The following is a 25643-nucleotide window of genomic DNA, read 5'->3' on the forward strand; positions in this document are numbered from 1 at the left end:
TTCATTACCTGGCCTGACCTAACCTGAAACGCATTCAGTTTGTTTGGGACTGTGACGGAGCGCAGAAAAGCCGATCCATCAGAAGAAGAGAAGACGACCGAGAGAATACCAGCATCGAAAATTGGTTCCGCATGAGACATCGGAGCAACCGCCACACATATACACGCGCGCCACTCTTTACGTTTGCTGGTTATCGAGAAGAATCCGGAAAGAAGTGATCGTTGCTGCAAAATAATCTGCCAGTTCCTCTTGGAATTGAAAATTACATTCAAGCGAAAGAGTTTATTTTAACGTTTTCTATCCATATAATACTGCGACCAAATACATTTGGTTTTGTGATTTTTCAATCGAGTGCAATTAACAGGTGGTTATCGAGTTAGCATTACCCACTGGTGGTGGACTTCGGGAAGAATCCGGTAAGATACCGCTGCTGCAAAATAATTTGCCAGTTCCCCTTGGCATTGAAAATAACATGCAAGCGAAAGAGTTTATGTTAATGTTTTCTAACCATATAACACTGCGACCAAATATATTTTGTTCTGTGATTTTTCAATCAAGTGTAGTTAGCAGGGAAGCTTCTGAAGATTATTCTTCCCCATCAGTAGGATATTTTCGTACCCAATATTGGATGCATAAAACCTTGTACCTCCAACGTAACGCTCTCATTTTCGAAGTCCCCCAAATATTCATTTATTCATTCATTCAGAATGGATTCAGATTCAACAACACAAAATCAACGATAGTCCTACGTCACCATTGCGGTTATACCATAGATATAACCCACTCCCTGTTTTTTATGGAAAAAACTCTTTTTTAACGAAAATGGCCGCCGTTTTGACAATTTTTCGTATTTTCAAAAACCCCAATGTAACGCTTTAGGTATTGTCCTTATGTTTCGAAATATTAATTGGAATTCATCCTGCGACACCCCGTTGCTTCCGAACCCATACCACCGGTAAGGTATTGATTTTCAGACAGCATCTAGGCATCCAGCTGTCAACAGTGTAATAATCATTATTCGTGCACTCAAGAAATGGAAAATACATGTTCAAATAAACCTTAAACAATAACCACAATACCCGAACACTTCAATTTATTCCTAACAACCGAAAAAAATCACGAAATTTTCATTATTTTCCGACCTTCCAGACAGGGGTCCTCCTTAAGAGCAAAAACTATGTTGATTCAGTGTAAGTCGAAATTGAAGTACTTGGTACATGAAAATTTTGCGACCGTTGGTCTCCTCCAGATTTTGGTTAAGTGGAATAGCGACATCGATGGTGGTGACGTGTCAGTCGCTCTTTTTTATCCCTTTTGTTTATTTTAGGCTCATTAGCATTTTAGCTGTAACAGAGCCGAATTTTAATCGTGTACATGTCACATGTTTATCATATCTATAACTAGCATAAAGTGACCAGATGGTCAGAGGTCTAACGCGGGACACAAAAACAAAACGTTATGTATATATGTTATGTGAACATAAACCATAGTTCAGCGAGTCTAAACTGATCTGTGTTATCTCTTTCCAAGTATCGGCAATCGATTGTGATTTTTCGGTGGTTCAGATTTTGCTTATGCCTGAAAATCACTCACTCAATCAGAGCATTTACGCCTGGCAAGCACGATTCAAATTCTGCAATATTCTTCAAATTGCCGAATGGAATGCTCGAAAATTCCAATTCATTTTTCATCAATTTTAGGCTGTTGATTCGCAGCGGCAGCACTGCCAGGCAACTTGATTTTTTCATACTGCAAGCTCCACCCCACAGCAAAGGATTTGGACATCCTGAGACACTTTGTGTCCGCCAGATATAGCCAATCTGGTGTTTACAACATCTCATCTCATCTCCCTGCCGCTCCTTAAGCCGGGAGATCGAAGCAACCGGCCAAACGGTGAAGGAGAATCAGGCCAAAATGGACATTTTTATGCGGAAGCGTCAGACGAAACCGGTCATATCTGAGCAGCAGGCAATCACACAGAAGAAGTAGCTTGAGGTGCTGGTGAAAAACTTCTTTCCGGCTACAATCCACCGAATTTTGAAACTGACAACAAATGTAAATTCTTCTTTAAAAATGCTTCAAGAAACATAATGAGCCAAAAAAATCGTTCAAAAACTTCACCAAAACACGTGCTAGAAACACACGCGAAATAGTGGCACCGGCGAGCATGCGAAACTGGTATCTTATCGCGTTGCCAGAGCAATGATGCGCACGCGGAATAGGGTGAAACACGTGATCCTAGATGCCTTGAACATCCTAGATTCGATCATATACAGTGTAAAGAAATCAGAAACCGTATATAATCAAGTCCGTACTGTATATAAATGAACAACGGATTCTCAAAAATTAAGAAAAAATCCGATTTAAAAAACGCTTCTACAAAGTTACTATAAAGCGATAAAATAAAAAAAACCAAAGCCAAAAATTAAAAAAAACTATAATCGAAAGTAAAAATCTTAAAAATGAAGAAGAAATTCAAAAACTGGAAGTGGGTTATATCTATGGTATAACCGCAAGGGTGACGTAGGACTCTCGTTGATATAGAGATCATTTGTATGAAGTTGAATCTGAATTCATTCTGAATGAATGAATATTTGGAGAACATCGAAAACGAGAGCGTTACGTTGGAGGCACAAGGTTTTATGTATCCAATATTGGATACGGAAATATCCTACTGATGGGGAAGAATAATCTTCAGAAGCTATCCTGTTGATTGCGATTGATTGAAAAACCACAAAACCAAATGTAGTTGGTCACAGTGTTACATGGATAGAAAACATTCAATTAAACTCTTTCACATGAATATATTTTGAAAATTCCCAGAGGAACTGGCAGATTATTTTCAGTAACGATTAGTTATTTCCACATTTTCCTCGATACTGGAAGCCCACCAGTGGTTAATGCCAACTCGATAACCACCTGTTAATAGCCGCGCGTGTATGTGTGTGTAGCGATGTCTTCCCAGGGAACCGTTTGTGGCATCACTCTCCTCCTGATAGATTCCCTTCTGGCCTAGGGTGCACAAACAGGCTCTTGGTGACACCTTTCATCCGCGCTTTCATGATAAGTAAAGAGCTTCACCGCAACAGCATAAAGAGCTTCACCGCAACAGCGACAACATGCTCCAATCGCTGTTCAATTAGAACTGAGTGGATTTCCGAGCGCCGCTCGCTTATATACCGATTGGTGATTTCAATAGCCTGTTTTGAAAGCAATTTTAAGACTATTGAAACAAGTTTTTGGATCAAAAAGTAACAAGTATATAACGCGTAGACATTTTATCTTTCGAATGAAGTGTTTATCATACCATTTCGTTCAGTTGTTCAGGAGCTATTAACGCTCAAAATCTCGGTCTCCGGCGTAACGCTTTCGTTTTCGAAACTTTGATTTTACACCCCGGTATAGAAATGAAAGACGTAGTCCTACGTCGAAACAGGGAGTGGGTTATATCTATGGTATAACCGCAATGGTGACGTAGGACTATCGTTGATTTTGTGTTGTTGAATCTGAATCCATTCTGAATGAATGAATAAATGAATATTTGGGGGACTTCGAAAATGAGAGCGTTACGTTGGAGGTACAAGGTTTTATGCATCCAATATTGGGTACGAAAATATCCTACTGATGGGGAAGAATAATCTTCAGAAGCTTCCCTGCTAACTACACTTGATTGAAAAATCACAGAACAAAATATATTTGGTCGCAGTGTTATATGGTTAGAAAACATTAACATAAACTCTTTCGCTTGCATGTTATTTTCAATGCCAAGGGGAACTGGCAAATTATTTTGCAGCAGCGGTATCTTACCGGATTCTTCCCGAAGTCCACCACCAGTGGGTAATGCTAACTCGATAACCACCTGTTAATTGCACTCGATTGAAAAATCACAAAACCAAATGTATTTGGTCGCAGTATTATATGGATAGAAAACGTTAAAATAAACTCTTTCGCTTGAATGTAATTTTCAATTCCAAGAGGAACTGGCAGATTATTTTGCAGCAACGATCACTTCTTTCCGGATTCTTCTCGATAACCAGCAAACGTAAAGAGTGGCGCGCGTGTATATGTGTGGCGGTTGCTCCGATGTCTCATGCGGAACCAATTTTCGATGCTGGTATTCTCTCGGTCGTCTTCTCTTCTTCTGATGGATCGGCTTTTCTGCGCTCCGTCACAGTCCCAAACAAACTGAATGCGTTTCAGGTTAGGTCAGGCCAGGTAATGAATCCCTTGATCCCTCACCATCAAGCTCGTCCAGCTCGTCCAGCTCGTTCAACTCGTTCAGTAACGATGTTGTCTTGTCGATGTCCTCACGAAAAATGAATGCGTTTCATGGATATAATGGTTTTGTATTATAGAGACTTTAAACTTTTCAGTTCATTCGTCTCTAGCCTTGAGAAAGGCCCTTGGAACTCTACTCTAACTCCTGCATTACACCTCCACCCTCATTGCCTTGAGAAAGGCACTCGATCCCTCGCCGTCCAGCTCGTCCAGCAACGATGTTGTCCAATCGGTGTCCACACAAAGAATGGTGCGTTTCACCACCAGAATATCGCTTAAGTATGCTTTTTGTCCGTGACTGAATCGAAAGAAGGTGTGGTTTACGATGGCAATTTGGAAGGCAAACTAGAGGGGAATGAACTCTCTGAGTTTGAAACTTTCGGCGACTGAGCAATAATCGATTGAGAATTGTGTTTTTCGCGATGTGAAACATTTTCCGTTGCGCGCGAATCCAATATTGGAAACGAACATATCCTACTGATGGGGAAGAATAATGTTCAGAAGCTTTCCTGCTGATTGCATTTGATTGAAAAATCACAAAACCAAAAGTATTTGGTCGCTGCGTTATATGTTAGAAAACATTAAAAAAAACTCTTTCGCATGAATGTATTTTTCAATTCCCAGGGGAACTGGCAGATTATTTTTCAGCAACGATAATATCTTTGCTGATACTCTCTTGGTCACCTTCTCTTCTCCTTCTGATGGCTCGGCTTTTCTTCCCTCCCTCACAGTTCCAAACAAACTGCATGTCTTTCAGGTCAGATCAGGCTAGGTAACGAATCCCTCGATCCCTCGCCGTCCAGCTCGTCCAGCACGTTCACCTCGTTCAATTACGATGTTGTCTTGTCGATATCTTCACGAAAAATGAATGCGTTTCACCACCAGAATATCGCTTAAGTATGCTTTTTGTGCGTGATTGAATCAAAAGAAGGTGTGGTTTACGATGGCAATTTGAAAGGCAAACTAGAGGGGAATGAACTCTCTGAGTTTGAAACTTTCGGCAACTGAGCAATAATCGATTGAAAATTATATAATTTTCACGATGCGAAACATTTTCCGTTGCGCGCATACAATATTGGATACGAAAATTTTCTACTGATAAGGAAGAATAATTTTCAGAAGCTTTCCTGTTAATTGCACTTGATTGAAAAATCACAAAACCAAATGTATTTGCTCGCTGTGTTATATGATTAGAAAACATTAAAATAAACTCTTTCGCATGAATGTATTTTTCAGTTCCCAGGGGAACTGGCAGATTATTTTTCAGCAACGATTGAATCTTTCCGGAATTTTCTCGATGCTGAATGGCACCCAAACGAAGAATTCCGCGCGTGTATGTGTGTGTGTGGCGGCTGCTCCGATCTCTTACCGGGGCACCGTTTGTGGCATCACTCTCCTCCTGATGGATTCTATTTGTGCACCTTCATAAGGTGCACAAATAGGCTCTTGGTGACACCGTTCATCCGCGCTTTCATGATAAACGAAGAGCTTCACCACAACATGCTCCAATCGCTGTTCAATTATAACTGAGTGGGTTTACGAGCGGCGCTCGCTTATATACCGATTGGTGATTTCAATAGCCTGTTTTGAAAGCAATTTTAAGGCTATTGAAACAAGTTTTTGGATGAAAAAGTAACAAGTATATAACGCGTAGACATTTTATCTTTCGAATGAAGTGTTTATCATACCATTTCGTTCAGTTGTTTAGGAGCTATTAACGCTCAAAATCTCGGTCTCCGGCGTAACGCTTTCGTTTTCAAAACTTTGATTTTACACCCCGGTATAGAAATGAAATACGTAGTCCTACGTCAAAAATTGCCGTTTATAAAAAAATCGAAAAAATGAGATATCAAAATATGGCTATTATAATTCATTTTTACATGCTGATAAAAAAAAATCAGCCAAATCGGTCGAGTAGATCCTGAGATATCGATACCATCAACTGAAAAAACATGATTTCGAGAAAAACCCGTTTGAAAATTCGTACAACAATACTACGATGGCATTCCAATAAGTACTTAGCCTCATCGCCTGATGGTGTCAGTAGCGCAAGAGAGATTATCTATCGTGTAGTACATTCTCATACATTCTCGGCTACTGACAAAATTTCACCGGAATCGGACTCGTGGTTTTGTTTGGACCGTGTGTGGTCCGCGGATTGTAGAAAAATGGAAACAATGGAAATTCTGCCATCGCCACGGCTAAATTGGTCGAATTGCACTACGAACTGCTGCCCCATCCACCGCATTCTCCAGATTTGGCCCCGTGCGACTTTTTTGTTTCCAAACTAGGAAAAGTCACTCGCCGGGCAGAAATTTGAGTCGAGAAAACGTATTTTTTAGGTGGATTTAAGAAGTTGGATCCCTGGGTCAAGTGTATCGAGCTAAAAGGAGACTATGTTGAGAAATAAATTGCCACTTTTCCAAAATTTTTGTTTTGACGTCTAACCGGACGATATAGGGGGTGAATTGAAAATCTAGGCACTGAACAAGTAGGAAAAAATGCAAGATTTGGAACGCTTATAACTCGAGCGTTTCTCAATAGATCGCAAAGGTTTTTGCATCAATTGATAGGATATATGTCTACGCATCTATCATAACGAATAACATTTCATTTTTCTTGAGATAAATAATTAAATAATTGTGAAATATCAAGCATTGTCCAAATGCACTATGTGCCCATTTTTGATTGGTCCATTTTGTGCTCCTCATATCGTACCGACCAAAACGGGCAACCAGAGCAGCAGCGAAATACAATGAAGCACGATTGGAAAGGAAAAAGAAAAAAAAATTAACGAAACATTGGTCGCAGTCTCACACATGCGTAATTCTCGAGCCAGCCAGTCAGCTTAAAAATCCCCGCTCCGCTGCCGTAACGATCATTCTCATCGAAACCGTACACCACATCGTTTCGCATCCCGTCACATCAACAAACCAACACAAGCAGCCATGTCTGGACATGACAAAGGAGGAAAAGTGAAGGGAAAGGCAAAATCCAGCTGAACCGTGTTGGTCTTTAGTTCCGCGTAGGTCTAGGTGCTCCGCAAGGGTAGCTAGGCCGAGCGCGTTAGTACCAGTGCACCAGCCCACATAGTCGGCGTTATAAAGTTTCGGCCGCCGAAGTGATCGAGTTAGCTGGCAAAGCTGCTCGCGACGATAAGAAAACCCGCATTCAGAACAGACCGCATTCGGTTCGGTGGACATCAAGACAACAACAGGCAGTTGCAGCGAGTGGCGAGTGGCAAACGCAATCGCAAAACGGCAGCAGGTAGCAGAAGAAAAAAGTTTGTTCTTCATACAAACTGCTTTGGTGGCAAATCCAGAACAAGGAGACATCGAGGGCGTTCGAAATGGTTTTTTTCAAAACTACGAGTACTAAGTTTTCTAAATTGGAACCATTCCATAAAACACGGCGCTTTTCAGGGCCATTAAACCTTCCAAAAAAGAGTTTACGGAATACAGTTCAATGCTTTCTAAAACAATATCCGAAATAATAATAAAACACAAATTGGTTTTTTCATAATTTGTTTGCCAGGATATGGTGAGTATGAGAATTTGGCAGTTGTTCTGAGCTTATTGATGGTTGGGGACTTTCCCGATTGTTCAATTTTCTCCAATTCTTAAATTGCTTACAGATTGAAAGTACAGTAATTTATATTTACTTCGACATTTAGCTAATTGGACTGTAATGCGACATATTTAGTCGGACATTTTGTAAACATAGAGTTCGGGGTCCAAATTATGACCCAACATGTCCCAAGCTGGATGGGAAGAAATTTTCCAACTGTGAATCCTGAGGCGAGTGGCAAACGCAATCGCTAAACAGGAAGGTTTAGCCGAACAAGATGGGGATATCGAGTGATTACAAAACAATAAACTCTTTAGATTAAAGATAATTTTGTGATCCTGAAAGGACCCTTTTTAGCCTGCATGTGAATCCAAAGAGCGAACAAATCGTAATGAATGTATTTTTTCGTTTCGTTTCTTTGTTTTTAAGAGGCTTTAAACTTTGCAGTTCATTCGCCTCCAGCCCAGTGAAGAGCCACAATAAAACCAGTCCAGAGGGGACTGGCGAAAGGGAAACCAACAAAATCACTCATCAGACCTGTCCGCTCGACTCTCGGTTAAAGAAGAAGGTAGGAAGGGATCCTATGCTTCATAAGATATTTAATATATGCTGTAAAGAAAAGTAAAAATTTACTGATCCGAGGACCAAAGCAGTAACGAAGCACAAGTGACCTAGCGAAAGGCGTGTTCCAAAGCCAAAAAACAAAACGGCCCCTCTCAGGAGGATAGGAAGGAAAGGAGTGGAAAGGATTTGGGTGGGATTAGTGGATTGGGAGGGGGTGGGAGTGGTATGGGAAGGAAAGAGGGGAGGAGTAGGTGTGGGGTGGGGTGAAATGAAATGAAATACAGTTTGAATAGATAATAAAATATAGTGGTTTTGAATTTAATGGTATATAGTATAGCTGAAAAATGAAGAGGTTTATTTAATGAATTTATTCTCCTTGGTGAGTGTGGCTGTAGGAATAGGAAGTTGATTAAAGTATAATGTAATGGATAGAAGATAGATGTGGGTATGAAAGTATATATTATATTATTTGTTATTTAATATTATTGAATGTGTGTATATACATGTATGAATACCTTCCTTCCGACCCGTACATACATGTGTATACACACATAAACACGCATACATGACTGTGAAGTGGCGAACTTTAATAAGCACTTTCCAAGGTATTTAGTATTTCGGTTTAGATTTTACCAAAGAAGTCGGTTTCTTTCAGAAACGCAATTAAATTGGTTTCTTGGGTCTCGTCTCTACTGAGGATATCTCGGAGACTCTGACCTATGTTGTGTCGGACTCGAGCATCTTTGGTATGTTGACATTCAAGTAAAAGATGGGTAACGGAAACCGGAGCTTCGTTGCAAGCACATTGGGGTTTTTCGGCTCTGCAGAACAAGTGTGAGTGGGTGAAGTTAGTGTGCCCAATTCGAAGACGGGTAAGGACTTGCCTTTCCCTACTATTGAGGCGGTCATCCCAAGGGAGAGTGGAATTTTTAATTTTATGAAGATGAGTGGGACGGCTGTTTATCCAGCCTATGTCCCAGCTTTCACGGACTTGCTGTTTTACCCAGCGGACAATGTCAGATGGAGGACAGGGCATGTCTGGGGGATCTATTTTGCTGCCCTTGCCGGCCAGTATGTCGGCGGCTGTGTTTCCACGGATTCCTGAGTGACCAGGAACCCAGCAGAAGGAGATGTTTTTATTTGAAGCAGCCTCTTCTGTTTGCTTAATCCATGGGTGTTTGCTGTTTCCACTCAGAAGATCGTGGAGACAGCTAGCTGAGTCTGAGAATATTGTGGTAGGAAGAAACTCATGGGTGCATTCTTGGGTAGCTATTAAAAGGGCGAAAGCTTCCGCACTGAAGATGGAGCATTGCGGTGGAAGAGAAAAGCTACCAGTGTATCTACTCTCAAAGACTCCACATCCAACTCCATCGGCACTGACTGAACCATCTGTGTATACCTGGTGGTTGATTTGAAAATTGGATGCAACGAGGTTATTGAAGCAGGCTTTGACTTTTGGAGAAGGGTCTCCCGCTCGAACTGTCTTGAGAAGTTCAAGGTTAATGTTCGGCGGTTTGACGTTCCAATTTCTTCCCGTCGCAGATGAACGTTCACATATATCGGGAAGATCTTTGTTCGTGAGATTTTTGAACCATGTTTTAGCTCTATGTATTAATGGGACATTGTGGTCGCTTTCGGGGAGTGACAAGTGACGGATGGCTTTATTCGTGATGGCTTTTGTTACCAGGTGGGTGAAGGGAAGTTGCCCACTTTCTGCCATTACAGCAAGAGTAGGACTGGTGGGAAAAGCGCCAATTGCGAGCCGAATTGCTTTATTGTAAATTGGTTGAATGGTGTTTAACACCCTGTCCCCTCCACGGCTGAAGGTGCCTATTCCGTAAAGGATTTGTGGGACCAACCAAACATTTACAACATTTAGCAACGTCTTTCTATGACCAGAGGCTAGGTTGCCTGCGATAGACTTGATGATGTTCAATTTCTTTCTGGTGGCTATTTTGGTCTTTTGGGAATGTGATAGGAAGTTTAGTTTCTTGTCGAAAGTAACCCCTAGTATTTTCAATGTCCTCATTGTAGGGATCGGGATTTTGTTGAGCTGAAGATAGGTTCTCCTTCTGAGAGCTTTTCCGATATGTATGTGTTTGGATTTCTCCGGGGAAATTTTAAAACCTGTTTTTAGAGCCCAGTTTTGGATGGAGTCTAAGGTTTTTTGAAGCCTCTTTCTCTGAATTAAGCCGAAGCAGCTCGTAGAGATAAGAGTGATGTCATCTGCATAGACTATGACCTTTATATGGTCCGGGATAATCTCGAATAGAGATTGCATGGCAATGTTGAAGAGGGTTGGTGAAAGTGCTGAGCCTTGTGGGAAGCCGTTTTCTGGGATTTTTAGAGAAGATTGGTGGTTGTTAATAACGGTTTTGAAAGACCGGTTTTCTAGAAAACTTTTAACGAAGAGACCTAATCTCCCACGAATCCCCCAGTCGAAAAGGCTTTTCAGCACTGGGTACCTCCATGCCCGATCGAAGGCCTTGGATAAATCCAGGGAAACAATATCAATGTGGTGTAATTTTTCAGTTGCGTCGTCTAGGATTTTTTCGATTGCTACAAGGCAATCTTCTGTACCTTTTCCCGCACGGAAGGCGAATTGTCTGGGATCAATCAGCTTATTTGACTCTAGAAAAGTCGTTAAGCGTCGATTGACCATTTTTTCCAAGACTTTCCCAACACAACTTAGGAGAGTGATGGGGCGGAAATTGTCAAGAAGATGGTTGTTCATGTCTGGTTTCGGGATACAGATCATTAAACCCTCTTTCCAGCAACTGGGGAGGGTTCCACTGTCCCAGACTTTGTTGAGGAGCTTCAGAAGTGCTTTTTTCCCGAGATGGGGTAGATTCTTAAGCATAGGGTAGCTAATGTCATCAGGTCCTGTGGATCCTTGTTTGACTTTGTTCAGTACCCAATCGAGCTCTTTGAGGGAGAGGTTTTTGTTGAAGTCAAATTCCACATCGGTATGAAAATCGATGGGAATTCTTTCGCATTCCGTTTTGTGGGTTAGAAAGGTTTGGTCGTAGTTTTGATTGGAGGAGGCGGAAGCAAAGAAATCTCCAAACGCCTCGGCGATGATTTTCCGGTCATTGGTGTATTGACCGTTAATTAGAAGATTATATTCTTTGCTTCTTTTCTTTCCATGAAGCCTGCCAATCTTACTCCATAAATCCTTTGTTGACGCGTTGGGATTAATTTCGCTGACGAATTTAACCCAACTGTTGTGCTTGGCTGTGTTGATAGCAGTCTTAGCTTCTTTGCGAGCCCTTTGGAACTCTGCAAGCAGAGTGGGTCTCAGTGGGCTGTCCGGATGGGCCTTTCTTAATTTGCGTAGGGCCTTACGTCGACCTTTGATCGCTGCCTTCAGCTCAGGCGACCACCATGGGACACATTTCCTGCCAGGGATGCCACTGGTTCTGGGGATGTGCACCATTGCAACTTCTAGGACAACTTTGGAGAATTCCTTGGCTGTCCAATCTCGTTTAGCGGAGAGGCGGTTTTCAATGTCAAACTGATAGCCAGCCCAGTCAGCGTATTCAAATTTCCATCTTGGCCTTGTTGAAAACTCTGGAGAAGTTTGGCCGAAGGAAGTGAAGATTGGAAAATGATCGCTTCCGCAAGTATCATCGTGGATGTTCCAAGAAAGTTTTGAAGATAGTTTGTCTGATACTATAGTGAGATCGATGGCTGAAGTAGTACCAGAATAATGGATTCTGGTGTGTTGGCCGTTGTTAAGAAGGAGAAGAGAATGGTCGGATATGAAATCCTCAATGATGGATCCTTTTCGATCGAGGTATGCACCTCCCCAGGCGTATGAGTGGGCGTTGAAATCACCCATAAGCATGATTGGGGCGGGAAGTTGGGCGAACAGATGGTCCAGTTGGCCGCGTAGAGTGTTCGGATCGGAATCATTAGTGATGTAGATGCTAACGACGGTGATTGGAAAGGGGTGTTTAATGCGCACTACCACTGCCTGAAGATCAGTGGTAATGGGAAGAAGATCATGTGGAGTGCCATCTTTGATTGCGATTGCAACTCCGTTTTTTGAGGGGTTGGGACCCTCTTTGAAATATGTGATATATTTTGAGATGAAGTGTTTATCGAAGTTGTTTGGAGTCATAGTTTCTTGAAGGGCTATGACTGTGGGATTAGAGTTTGAAATAAGCATTTTCAGTTCTAGAATATTTCGTCGGATACTTCTGATGTTCCATTGTATCCCGAATTTCTGTGTTGGAGTGAATGTGTTGGTGTTTTTAACTCTAATTCCTAAGTCTTAATTGTGTGTATGTTTGAACTATTCAAAGAGAATTAGTTCGATGGTCCTTTACCCTTGGAAAGAGAAGCTTTCTTTGAGGTATTGGTGTTGTTTTTGTTTGGTGTAGAAGTCTTTGGAGTGTTTGTTGTGTTTGTGTTGTTTTTTGTTGAATGTGCGTTGCTGTTGTTGTTATTGTTGTTTTTTGTTTGATGTGTGTTGTTGTTGTTGTTGTTGTTGTTGTTGTTTTCTGTTGGGGTTGTATTGTTATTTGTTGTTGGTGTCTGTCTTTGTTCATTCTTAGTTCTTTTCTTGTCCTTGTTTGTTTGGGTCTCATCTTCAGATTTTTGATCTGACTCTGAGGATGATCCTTTAGTTATTTTTCTTTTGTTTTTGTTTTTGTTTGGAACATCAGACGTGTCCATAGAAATGACTGATTCGCTTTCGGATTCAGTTGATGAACTACCAGTTGTTGAATCTGTCATGGTTGTATCGAATGTAGTGTCAATTGGGGGGGTGCTTTCGCGACTAGAAGTGGCCGAAGCGGCCGAGGCGCAGTTACATTTGCAGTTGCAGCTGGGTGCTGGCTTTTGCAAGTTGGAAAGTCTGTCTTGCAGAACACTTGCGAATGTTGGAGCATTGTTTTGAAGTTGCAGCTGTTCCTTTGCCTCTTTGTATGAGATTCCATTGTCGATTCTTATTCTGGTGATTTTATTTTCGGTTTGCCATACGGGACAATTCCTACTAGAAGAGGAGTGGTTCCCTTGGCAGTTGACACAAAAAGCTGAAGCATCGCATACTTTGTTTGCGTCTGTTTGTTGTTCCGGATGTTCATGGCCGCAGTTTCTGCAAAGCGGATTTTCGCGTTTGCATCGCTTGTTCGTATGTCCAAATTTGTAGCACTTGTAGCATTGCATGGGATTGGGATAAAAATTTCTAGTCCCGGCTCGAATGAACCCAAAGTAAATAAAATTGGGAACGACAGTTCCGCGAATGGTCAATATTAAAGTGGCCGTTGGCTCAACAATGTTGTTGTCCTTTCATGTGATGCGTTTGACGCCGATCACACCTTGAGCGGTGAGTTCTTTCACCAGTTCGGATTCCGGAAGGTCGATAACTTCGCGGCAAGTCACAACGCATTTGCGTTGGTTTAAAGTTGGGTGGAAGATCACTTCTACAGGAGTATTATCAATCAGTTTGGTAATCGAAAGTAACTTACCGACTGTATCCTCATCCCTGGTTGTCAAGATGTACTGGAGTTTCTTTTTATCATCTCGCTGTGGTTTGGCGCTGTTGAATTTTTTTACAACTGCCTTGATGGTATTGCTGACTGTGAAGGGGTTTGTTGGAAGCACCTTGTCTCCTGTGGCTCTCAGAAGCAGTATCTGGAGATTACCGTTCGAGGGGTCCGCCCATAGTGGAGCGGTGGCTTCGGTGGGCCTGCCCTCATAGAAATTTGTAGCCCGGCCTCCCGGAGGCCCGGAGCTACTTGAAGCCATGCTTCTGCTTGACTATACCTAGGTTATAGTCAGCAGGTACGGATATGAAATCACTAAAATTCCTTATTGGGAGATATTCACTAAGGGGTATGTTCCCAGAAAATTACACTTTGTTCTAGTAAAGCACTTTGAAAAGCCACCAATGGGTGCGGAAAATTGCAAATCACACTTAATATAATAATTGCTTCCGTCACTTCACTTGCTTGTATGCGTGTTTTTCTTTTTAGATTTTATTTAATAATAAATATTCACTACACTACAATATAACTGGCAACACTGCCCGAAAGAAAAAGGGGGCGTGGCGTCGGTGACGCCGAAAAAGCGCGCGCTTTTTCCGGCAAGCCGGTGAGCGCCCGCTCTCCACGGTCGAAGCGAGCTATTGCCTTTTCCCGCTCTCCTTCTGCTGTCACCTTAAAACTTATTCTAACAAATCTCCTTCCACAATCGCCAGGGGGAACGTCCCAGTCCGCTGTCCAGAAACGCCAAAACTCCGAGCTGCTGAAAGAAAAATCGACCTTCTCGGTCGGAGGTTAAAATCAGTATGATGTATTTTTTTTGCCATCGCTGCCTTTTAACGCTCATTCGTTCGTCTCGTTGGACTCGCCCCTTTGGCTGAGTCTGCTGATTTGTCTCTATCCTGTGAGCGTGTACCGCTAAAGTACAAAACGCGCGGATCCTCTGAAAAATATATCATTCTCTTTCAAACCGTAAATCAGTGTGGTTGTATGGCATCGTTTCACATCACATCGCATCAACGGATTGGTGCCGGAGCACCAATATACCTAGTAGCGGTTATAGAATCTCGGCCGCCGGAGTGCTCGTGTTGGCTTGCAAAGCTGTTCACGACAATAAGAAAATCCGCCTACAGAACAGAGCACATTCGGTTCGGTGGCAACAACTAGTTTCAGCGAGTAGCAAACGCAATCGCAAAACGGCAGCAGGTAGAAGAAGGAAAACGTTTGTTTATACAGACTGCTTTGGTGGCAAAACCAACGGCCATTAAACCTTTCAAAGAAGAGTTATTAAAAGTTTTTCACAATACCAATGCATTCTAAAGTGCGTAATATGACATATAATATAAACTGATTTATTTTGTTTATGCTTGTTCTTGAACTTATTGGTGGTTGGGGTCTTTTTAATTGATCATTCAGTTTTCACAAACCCATACATGGCTTCCGAATTAAAAGTGGCTTCAAATTACAACACATTGTATGCAGGATGACATTAACGAATTTTCTCGGTAGCATGAACTGCTTTCTTTGGTTGATCACTGATGTTGAAAATTGACTGACGTTACATCTGCATTGTATAGAAAAATAACTAAGGAGCAACATGATGAGCTATGTATTTCCTGCTGCTCTGTTCTTATTTTAAAGGACTTTAATCCGAAGGTCATCCGTCCCTGTATTTACTGTTGGTTTTTCAGAACGCTTATAGCTCGTTTATTTCTCGACAGATCGAGATCGAGTTCGTCTCCAAAACCTCAGTTCTTTTTCATTTTTATTTACTTTGTTTGCGGAGACTACAAATCTTACAATGCATTCGTCTCCGAAACCACAGTTTAAGGCATGGTAATGTGCTCAATAGTGAAATATATGATAGTGAATGAGCTGATGACCACCTGTGCATTCCCTATCACAGCCATCTTTTTGATTGTACGATATGTGCATACGTCGAAAGATGCCCGGCGTTGAACATTTAATAAATACAAAGCCTTCAGAAAAAAATCAAGAATCAAGTTTGTAAAAAAAAAACGCAAAAACACAACACCAAAGGTTCTTTTCATAACCCCCAACATGTTCATAAAGAGTAAACAGTAAGCTAATCCATTTTTCAGGTAGATAGGTAGGTATTCACGTAGGAGAAAAAAATAAAACAATATATTTAAAATATATATTTAGCAAAAGCTGTCCCCTTTGTATAGTCCTACGTCACTCCGGTTATGTCCCCGACATTACCCACCCGTCTCTTTTTTTGTAGGCTAAGTACTTATCGGACTGCCCTCGTATATCCCTCATACTGTTGGCTGTAACTTTCTAACGAAATCAAATATCGTAAAATTCCTTCAGATCAACATTTCTGTGGACCTTCCAAACCAGGTTCGCCCTCAAATTTCTTGAAAAGTATACTTTGTGTGGCGCTTTGGGTTTGTAGAGGTATTGAGGTTCAATTCCGTACTTTACAAAGGATGTCATCTCACAGGAGCAAATCAAACAAATAAAAATTATCAGTAACACTTACCCTAGTGGGATATTGAAGCTTCTCTATTGACTTCGCATGAAATTCGGGGTAGGTTTAACCGACATCAACGGCCATCCAAGTTCTAGTTCCGTACTATTTTTTTTTCTTTTTGACGGAACTGTTTTGTCATAATGTAAGGTATTTTTTAATCTACTCGAAAAATTATTATTTTTATAAATTTAGTGTACCGGTAAGTTTCTTGGGTTTTACAACAGATAGCTTAACTTGATTATTATTCCAGTGAATCAAACTTCCAGATATTCGTTAGAAAGCTACTGTCATTGAAGCATAAACAACATAGTTTTTTGCCACTTCGAATATGTCGAATTTCGTACCAACGAGAGTTTTTTTTTGCGGGAAGTGTTACTTCATTACTTCAATATGAAGAAAAAAGCTGCGGAAAGTCATCGCATTTAGGTGGAAGTTTATGGTGACCATGCTCAAATGCGAACGTGTCAAACGTGGTTTAAAAGTGGTTATTTTGACTTGGAAGACGAAAAACTTTCCGGACCACCAACAAAGTTTGATGATGAAGAATTGGAGGCTTTACTCGATCAAGATCCGTCACAAACGCAACAAGAACTTGCAGATACACTTGGAGTAACTCAGCAAACCATATCCGACCGTTTAAAAGCAATGCGAATGATCCGAAAGATAGGACATTGGGTGCCGTATGAATTAAAGCCACGAGACCTCAAACGCCGTTTTTTCACGTGCGAACAGCTGCTTCAATGGCATAATGGCATTTTTTGTATCGAACCGTCACTGGCGATGAAAAGTGGGTCCATTACGACAATCTCAAACGTTGGGCAACGTATGGATCAACATCAACCGCCACGCGGATGCGTTTGAGCCGTGCACTAAAGGAAAAACGGCCACAATACGAGCAAAGACACGATAAAGTTATTTTACAGCACGACAACGCTCGGCCGCATGTCGCGAAACCGGTCAAAACATACTTGGAAACGCTGAAATGAGAGGTCCTATCCCACTGTATTCTCAAGACATTGCTCCGTCCGATTACTACCTTTTTGGATTTGTGCAACATGGCCTGGTTGACCAGCACTTCTTCAACTTTGATTAAGTCAAAAATTGGATCGGTTCGTGGTTAGCCGACAAACCAGCCGATTATTTCTGTAAAGGGATCCGTGAATTTCCAGAAAGATGGGAAACAGTTGTGACTAGCGATGGGCAGTACTTTGAATATTAAATTTGTAACCATTTTTGTAGAATAAAGCATTATTTTTTAAAAAAAAACGTAGAAACTTACCGGTACTCCTATTAAGATTACAAGAACAATTCTCATGAAAGTTGGACTTATTTTACAGTTTTAGGGATGTCGAACACGATTCCTTTTTTATTTAGTTTGCATCTAACAACATCTAGATTGTTTTTTTCTTAAGCTATCAAGGACATTAGGAATATTAGGATTAGTTAGTACACAGTTTGTCAGAAAAAGTTTTTTGTTTTTGCTTCATTTTGTGTTCATTTTGATTCCTCCATTAATCCTACAATATCTGCGCGCGAGCGACCAGAAAGTAACATAACGCTTAACAACGACGACTCTGAATAAATCTATTCAATTATTAGTCAACAAATCTTAAGCAATAGTAGTTTTCGTTTTCTCCGTTCCCCCGTAATTCAATAGTTTCTCGTGTTTTTCATACGATGCGAAAATGGTTACAACTGAATGTATCTAATTAACTAAATAAGTTTATGTATGTACAGAATGCAGAGTATTAGGTGTCAACATTATGCAAATTAAACTCGGACACCGGAAATCAATCACATCGATTTAATCTCATCAAATAAATGCATCCAGTTTCAGGAAATAAGATTATCATTAGCTACGTTGGTTATGTTTCGATACAGTTCTGTTTTTTTCGTGGGTTTAGAGCACTTTCAAAGACGGTGGAATAATCGCTGATTATAAGCTCAATTCGCTTCTTTTATAACCTGAAATATTTTCGTTTAGGACATAAAGTATATATGTATCACTTTTTCATTTTTTATTAGTTTTTGCACCATCAATGACCCAGGTGAAGCCTGATTTAGACTTCCCGTGAACATGAACGTGAAGAGGTGGTGTTATAGTACAATTGCGAACAAACAAATCAGCAAATCGTGGTGAATAGTATGTTCTTGGTCACGTTCACGTTCATATTGAATGTTCGCCAGTAAACGTGAAGCAATTGAACATCGAGCATCCATAGAGTAATTCGGATAAAAGATACAGTTGGTTACGTAAATATGGATAATTCGAGTGATGTGCTTATTCTTGGTGGCGTTTTCGTTGTTTTGCTACCATTGTTGGACACAGGAAGAAGACGAAATCGACGTCTTTGTCGAGTACATCCATATTTATCGAAAAGAAATGAATGCGGACGAATCAAAACTGCCTTCGAAGATATGTTGAGCAGCTCTCGAGTTTTCAATGAAATCTTTCACATGGATGGAATTTTAAGAAATCGAACCTTCACGGGTCGAAAAACACTTGGAGTGCCTAACGAACACTCGCCCGAAGGATAGAATTCCTTCGAAAATGCGGTTGGCGATTGTTTTGGAAATTTTGGCATTTGGTACGATATGTCGTCACATCCATCAGTATAACGTTTGCATTAAAAAAATAGACAAAAATCAATCATATTAACCCATGAGTCAGCTGAAAAAAATTGACAACTCTATCAGTCGAACTCTGACCGTGATGGCGAAAACAGTGAAGCTACACCGTTCAGAAGTGTGCGCGTTCAAAGAACGGTATGCGTCGAAAACGGACATCGTGCGGCACTTTGTGGACGCCGGATACGCCCGTTCCGGCATCTACAACATATTGGCACTATTGGACAACAATCAGAGCATCGAAAGAAAGCCTGGTTCCGAACGGCCGACGACCCTGAGCGACAAGAAGCTCTAAATGATGCCGAAGAGAAAGATCGAGAGAAAAGTGGCTACATCGCTGCGCGCGCTTGGCCGGGAGGTCGGTGCAACTGGCCAAACAGTGAAAAAGTACCTGGCGAACATGGACATACATGTCTGGAAACGGAAGTCCCATCCACTGGTCACGGAGCTGGCGACAGCGGCTGAATAAAATGGTCAAGTCGATTTTTCCGGCGAATAGCGACGTGACGGTGGTGATGAACGACGAGACCTATCCCACCCTGGAAGGCAACGACTGGCAGAGCACTTCGTATTTTACTTCCCCCACGAAGGAAGTGAGCTCCGAAATGAAGTTTATTTCACACACAGAGTTCCCCAAGAAGGTGCTTCTGTGGCTGACAATCAGCGATAAGGGGATGTCAAAGCCGTTCTTCTTTAGCTCCGTGAACGTGGATGTTTATAGTACGAAGTGCTTGCCGGAAGTTGCGTCGTTCGTCAAGAAATACCATAAGGGGGAAGACGCGGTGTTCTGGCCGGATCTGGCGTCGGCTCACTACTCGAAGCGATCTTTAGAGGAGATGGAGCGGCTGAATATCGATTTGGTTCCCAAGTCGGTGAACCCGCCCAACTTCCCTCAGCTGCGTCCCATCGAGAATTTCTGGGCAAACCTACACGCATGTTTTCGTCCATGGCGAATGTTCCGGTTAACTGCCGGAAGGGCGTACAATTTCTTTTGCAAGTAAGCTATGAAATTTTTTTTGAAACTCAATTATCTGTCTTAGTTTTTTTTATCACCATCCGAAAAAAACCGTTTATAATGCAAACGTTAGCTAGAAGGAAATCGTCGACATTGATGCGCCGACGTTCTGGTATTATACGACGATTTCCTGGTAGCGAGAGAACGTTGGAATGCGAAGTGGTAGACGCAGATGTCGAGATCACTGTGACGGGGCTGGAATTCAAGACGGTATCAGGCGACGAAAAGACTGAACTGTGAAGGTACTTGTCTGCTGAAGCAAACTGGGAAGCCCCCGGTCTACTACTGCCATCTGGACCGAGGCGACTTTGATGAACGTTGACTGGAACAGAGAAGACTGAGGCAAAGGAGACGGAGGCTTCCAAGATGCTGTTTGAAATGCGTCCCGGTTCGAATGTTTGCTGAGGTGGTAGATTTGTCATTAAAGCTCGACCAGGCGTAAGAATCGGGCAATGCGGCTGGAACTCAAAGGGATAGCAGACGACGGAGAAACCGAAACGTCAAGTTACTTCACTTATAAGACGCGACGCGAGACAAGACATAACACTTATTGTTCTTACTTAATTAAACGAATTAAAATTCATCTTCTGTCGACCGGTTTCGAGTGCGAAGCTGCCCATCTGCGGGACAATGTCCGACTGATTACATCTTCGTACGTGTTGCGTAGTCGTCCGAAGATTTAAGATATAAGTCACTGAATTCTCTGCTCCGTCAAGTTGTACAAGCACGATGAGATGGGTGGATCATCTTCATTCATAAGCGGCTTCTGGGAGTTGCTGATGAACATTGATTCCGATGCGTGAAGTTGTGAAGATTTTTGAACATATTTAATAGCTTTGCTTTCGTCCAATCAATTTTATGGTCAAGGCTGGTGGAGTGTGTCGCTATTGCTGATTCGTTCGGTTTATTGTTCTCTACCACTGTTTTATGCTCCCTATTGCGTACCTTTATTTTCCTGCTGCTTTGCCCGATGTATACATCGGGGTAATCTCGGCACGGTATTTCGTAGATCGCGGATTTCTCATCAGGAGAAATCTTGTCTTTCAGGTTACACAATAAATCACGAAGTGTGTTCCCACTTTTGTACACCATGTGTAATTCTTGTCGTTTGAGCTTGTTTTCAATGGGGTTCGTGATTTTGGGATAAAAAGGTAGAGTTATTCTTTTTATGTAGTCTATCTCCGGTTGTAATGTTGTGATGTCTCGTGTGTATTTCTTGCGTTTGTTTTCGGAAAATAAAAAATAATATAGAAAAATAATAAGTCAAGCTACTTGCCTTCTAAAGCAACCTCCTAAAAGCCTACAACTGCCACCACCACCGAGACGATGTACGCTGACTGGAAATGGCATAACTGAGGTCACGGGCCTCTAAGGTGCTTTCCCGATGCGTCCCGCTTCAGATGTTCATAGTTGTGTGTCCCAGTTTCTTTGTCTCAATATCGTCACTTTTCAATGACACAGCCTGGCGTAGAGTGGAAGCATCATTACGTTTCGATAAAAAAAATCATCCAACAGTCAGGAATGTCTTTTGATTTGCTTAGCAATTTCCTTCTTTTGTTCGTCCAGCATATTTTTATTACGCTATACTGGAGACACTCCATATTGGAGTATTTTTCCGTTTGGATGATTCCTTCCAATTCAATCTTCATTTCTTAGATAAAAATATCCTCACGAAAAGCATCCAGAACATACTATTAGAATAAAACAATAGCAATTCACGGCGAAATAGTTTTCAGAATGCCTTGGAACACTCGAACGTGAACATCATGAACGGGGAAATATTTTGACGTCTATATTCACCACTGTTTTCGCGTTTACGTTCACCGATGGCTGCGAGCTACGGTGAAGTCGCCAACATCTCGATTTCACGTTAAGCCTGGTTTAGAGTTCCCGTGAACGTGAACTTGAACAGGTGGTGGAATAGTGCGATCATTTCACAGTGAACTACATTGCGAACAAACAACTCAAAAAATCGTGGTGAATAGAATGATTTTGTTCACGTTCACGTTCATATTAAAAGTTCGGCAGTAAACGTGAAGTAAATAAACATCGATCTTCAATAAAGTAATTCGGATAAAATATACAGTTGTTCACGAATCAACCAGAAGCAATGAAGTTTTTTTAACCCGTTCAGAGATCTGATGGAATGAAATCCATATACAAATTTTCATTGAAAACTTGAAAATTGCTAAACATATCCTTTTACAGTTCACGGTGAAATAATTTTCAGAATGCCTTGGGACATTCGAACGTGAACATGAACGGGGAAATATTTTGACGTCTATATTCACCACTATTTTCACGTTCACGTTCACCGAAGTCGGTGAACTATGGTGAGTTCACCAACATCTCGATTCCACGGTGGAAATTCAGAATCGTTGTGAAATATTGAATTAATCCATTTTTATCAATATGAATTGTGTTCAAACATGTTTTTCAACTAGAAAATGTTTCTTCCTATCGTTTCAAGATGTTTTCCTCGCGTTTTATATATGGACTGATGAATTATTAGTAAAAAAGTGTTTGTCCGCGTTCACGTTCACGGGAACTCTAAATCTACCTTTTTAGAAATTCAGAATCGTAGTGAAATATTTAATTAATCCATTTTAATCTAATATGGATTGTGTTTAAATATGTTTTCAACTAGAAAATATTTCTTCCCAGCGTTTCAAAATGTTTTCCTCGCGTTTTATATATGGACTGATGAATTATGAAAAAAAAAGTTTGTTAACGTTCACGTTCACGAGAGGTCTTAAACAGTCTTAATATGTGATGTTACCGTCAAAATTGCTAATGATAACTCTACCAGACTGTGCGGCTGCAACAGTTTTGATTCGTTGGAATGAGCGTTTACTGTCCAAATCCGGAGGACCCTACGCTCGAACCTACCCCTGTTCCTCCACTTCCACCACTAGCCTGGTTATACTTGGACGTTGGTCCCCGATCGTAGAACAGCATGTAAGCCGGAGTGCTTAGCACCTCCTCGATCGTCACCTCCTTGACGATCGTGTCCGAAGTGTAGTACCACCTGCAATGAACGGATACCATGAATGAATACCCTTTGAACCCACTGGAACAGCTCTCACTTGTGTGAATTCCTCAGTGCACCACGCCTGTAGGTCACGAAATGGCCACTGTTTGCCTCCCCCGAGTGCACAATCACTGCCAGCAGTCGATACAGATTCCGAGGGAACATAGCCCCAAAGGTATACGACCCACCAAAGCTGAACGCACTCCCAACCGAACCAACCGGTGTGTTTTGTTCAGGTGCGCCACCACCACCACCACCAATCACAGCATCGTAAGCCGTCGCCCCGAGGCTGGCCGAATAAAGCGACATTGTGGAACCCCAGGGGGTACTCATGGCACTGTTCAAACTGGGCTGCACGAAGCTGTACGGAGCCATCGAAAGCGTCTCGGGGAAGTGAACGAAATCCTGCCGCTTGTAGGCGTGTCCCGTGGGAAGCCACGTGGTCCGGGCAATGTGAATGCACAAACACGCCGGCAGCTTTCCGAACGTCAGCGTCTTCGTGTGGGTTGCCGTTTCGTTGCAGGACTCACACTGCACTCCGTGCAGCGTTTCCGGTTGGATGAATTCCGTCAGCAGGCTTCCGAGCGAAATGCCCGGATTCTTGATCTCCGGCAGCGACAGCGTAATGCTGTCGAATTTGTCGTACCGCACCACAGATTTGTATCCACAGCCGGAGCAGCACAGCTGACTACTCAACCCTCCTCGGAACGGGTGGGGAACTTGAATCTGCTTCCGGTCGCCCCAAACCGACACCCGACCCGGTCCTCGGGTCAACCGTTCCAGAGACCTACATGAGCCCGAGTTCCTCTTATTGAGGCCCCCATTCTGGGCCACATCGGTTGCAAGAATCGATCGTGGTCTGCTGGGTCTCCCGGAGAAGCTGGATATAATCGAAGGCGGTGAACCGGCGCAATCCAGCAGCGAACCATCTTGGACCGACATGGAATCTTCGGTCTCGGTGCAGTTAGAGTGGGGAGAATCCGGTGTGTGCGCCTCGGACCGCGCATAACGCGTCAAATTGGTGGACTCATCGTACTCAGCGTTACAAAAGTCGGAAAGCATCGCACTGGAGGGTCTAGCAGGTGGCATCATTGCCCGGAGCTCTTCTTCCCCAAGGGCGTCCGAAAGGCAACCGATTTGCTTCGGTTTAGTTACTTCCTCTTCCAGGGAGTTCAGTAGCACGTGTAGCAACTCATGCGTATCGTGTTCATCCGGTGGAATGACCCAACCTAGGGAATTCAGCGCCCGAATAACGGCTCCCGGAGAGTATGGATCCCCGCGGAGTGTCGGATGTGTACCATTCACAACCTCCAGAACGTTCTGAAGGGAGCTCACCAAACTTTTCTTGTCCTTAGGATTGTGAAGCTGCAGCCATGCTATAAACTGCGGGCATGCGGCCAGCGCCTGCAGTAGCGTATTGAGAAAACAAGTTTTCCCGAAATTATGTAATCCCGCGATTTGACCCCGACGCTGGCGCAATCGGGATGAGCCTGGAATTCAATGAACAGCATTAATTTAACTCAACGTCAACCGAACCACACTCAGAGTGCTGATTATCGATTTTTCTTACCAGTTGGGCCCCAGAAAACAAACGCACCCACAACCACGGCCGCGGTCACCCCTGCTGCCATGAGGAGTTTGTCGCCCTCCATTCTCAATTATCAGTGTGTTTAGTAGGATATATTCACGCTAGTTGCATTACTTTTCTGATGGTTATAAACTATGTTTTGTGCGATTATGATTAGATTGCACTTTGGGGTGGTGATAAACTGTGCAGCAGTAACGATTCTCTGTTTTTGTTGTTTTTTGTTTTGTGCTTTGGACTCCGCTTTGTGCTGTCAGTTCAACGGATAATGTGATGTTAGCTGATTATGAGTGATTTTGTTTGGGATGTGAGCAGACAGCTTATCAGATAGCGAATTCGTTTTTAAAACTAAAGCCGGGTTCAGACGGTGCGAGTAAGCATACGAGTCGGTCTAGTCAGTTACTGCAGTGCAGCTACTCACACCGTGTGAACACATCATGCCAGTTATTGTCATGTGTGATCCGGCGTGCGAGCTACTTCAAAGTTTTTTGAATTTACTCGCACTTGCATGCTTCACAACGTCAAAAACAGAATTTAGCGTTCGAATCAGTGATGCCAAATGTAATGAAATGTCTCTATTTTTAAGATATTTGAAAATATGTGAAGATATTTATAGACTTGAAAATTATTGGAAAAACAAATAAAACCCTCATAGTTTCTAAACGAAATAATTGTTATTTCGTTTTGCACGCTGGCGGGGCACGCTTTCTTTTTGAGATAGTTTTCTTGAGAATCTCTAATATAGAATCATTATCAGATCACAACTTACAAAAAAAAGTATTGTTCTAAGAAACAGAATACATATTCGATTTAAAAAAGTACATTTTCATTCATTATTAAAAATTTTGAAGCGTATTTATTGCACCTGCAAATCGACTATCATTTTCATTTCACAAAATAAATAAAATTTAAAAAAAAATCTTTTAGACTACCATTTATAACATCACATCCTTTCGGAATTATCTGAGCTATGGATGTTTTCGAGATTC

The 25643-nt window shown here is 42.0% G+C and overlaps 1 protein-coding gene across 2 annotated transcripts; it reads right to left on the reverse strand.

The window, feature by feature from the left end:
• Positions 1-18101: 18101 nt before the first annotated feature.
• LOC129772083 (ubiquitin carboxyl-terminal hydrolase 30 homolog) lies at positions 18102-24877 on the reverse strand. 2 transcript variants are annotated; one of them, XR_008742563.1, is made up of 4 exons: positions 24640-24877; positions 23125-24559; positions 22818-23066; positions 18102-18360 (listed from the first exon to the last, which is right to left on the reverse strand). XR_008742563.1 is itself a non-coding variant. In XM_055776182.1 (3 exons), the coding sequence occupies exons 1-3, from the start codon at positions 24719-24721 to the stop codon at positions 22889-22891; spliced, it is 1695 nt and encodes a 564-aa protein (XP_055632157.1). In that variant the 5' UTR covers positions 24722-24877; the 3' UTR covers positions 18102-22888. The 2 variants fall into 2 exon arrangements, 1 of the variants encoding a protein (XP_055632157.1); XM_055776182.1 differs by having other exon boundaries at positions 18102-23066.
• Between the last annotated feature and the right edge of the window lie 766 nt (positions 24878-25643).

This window comes from Toxorhynchites rutilus, chromosome 1, assembly GCF_029784135.1.
Source record: "Toxorhynchites rutilus septentrionalis strain SRP chromosome 1, ASM2978413v1, whole genome shotgun sequence".
NCBI lineage: Eukaryota > Metazoa > Arthropoda > Insecta > Diptera > Culicidae > Toxorhynchites > Toxorhynchites rutilus.

Excerpts from the sequence above, each read along its gene's own strand:
- LOC129772083 (XM_055776182.1), bottom strand. The coding sequence starts at position 24,721 with ATGGAGGGCGACAAACTCCTCATGGCAGCAGGGGTGACCGCGGCCGTG. Across the intron at positions 24,560-24,639 it reads TGTTTTCTGGGGCCCAACTG|GCTCATCCCGATTGCGCCAG; the intron begins GTAAGAAAAATC and ends ATTGAATTCCAG. Across the intron at positions 23,067-23,124 it reads GCACTGAGGAATTCACACAA|GTGGTACTACACTTCGGACA; the intron begins GTGAGAGCTGTT and ends CGTTCATTGCAG.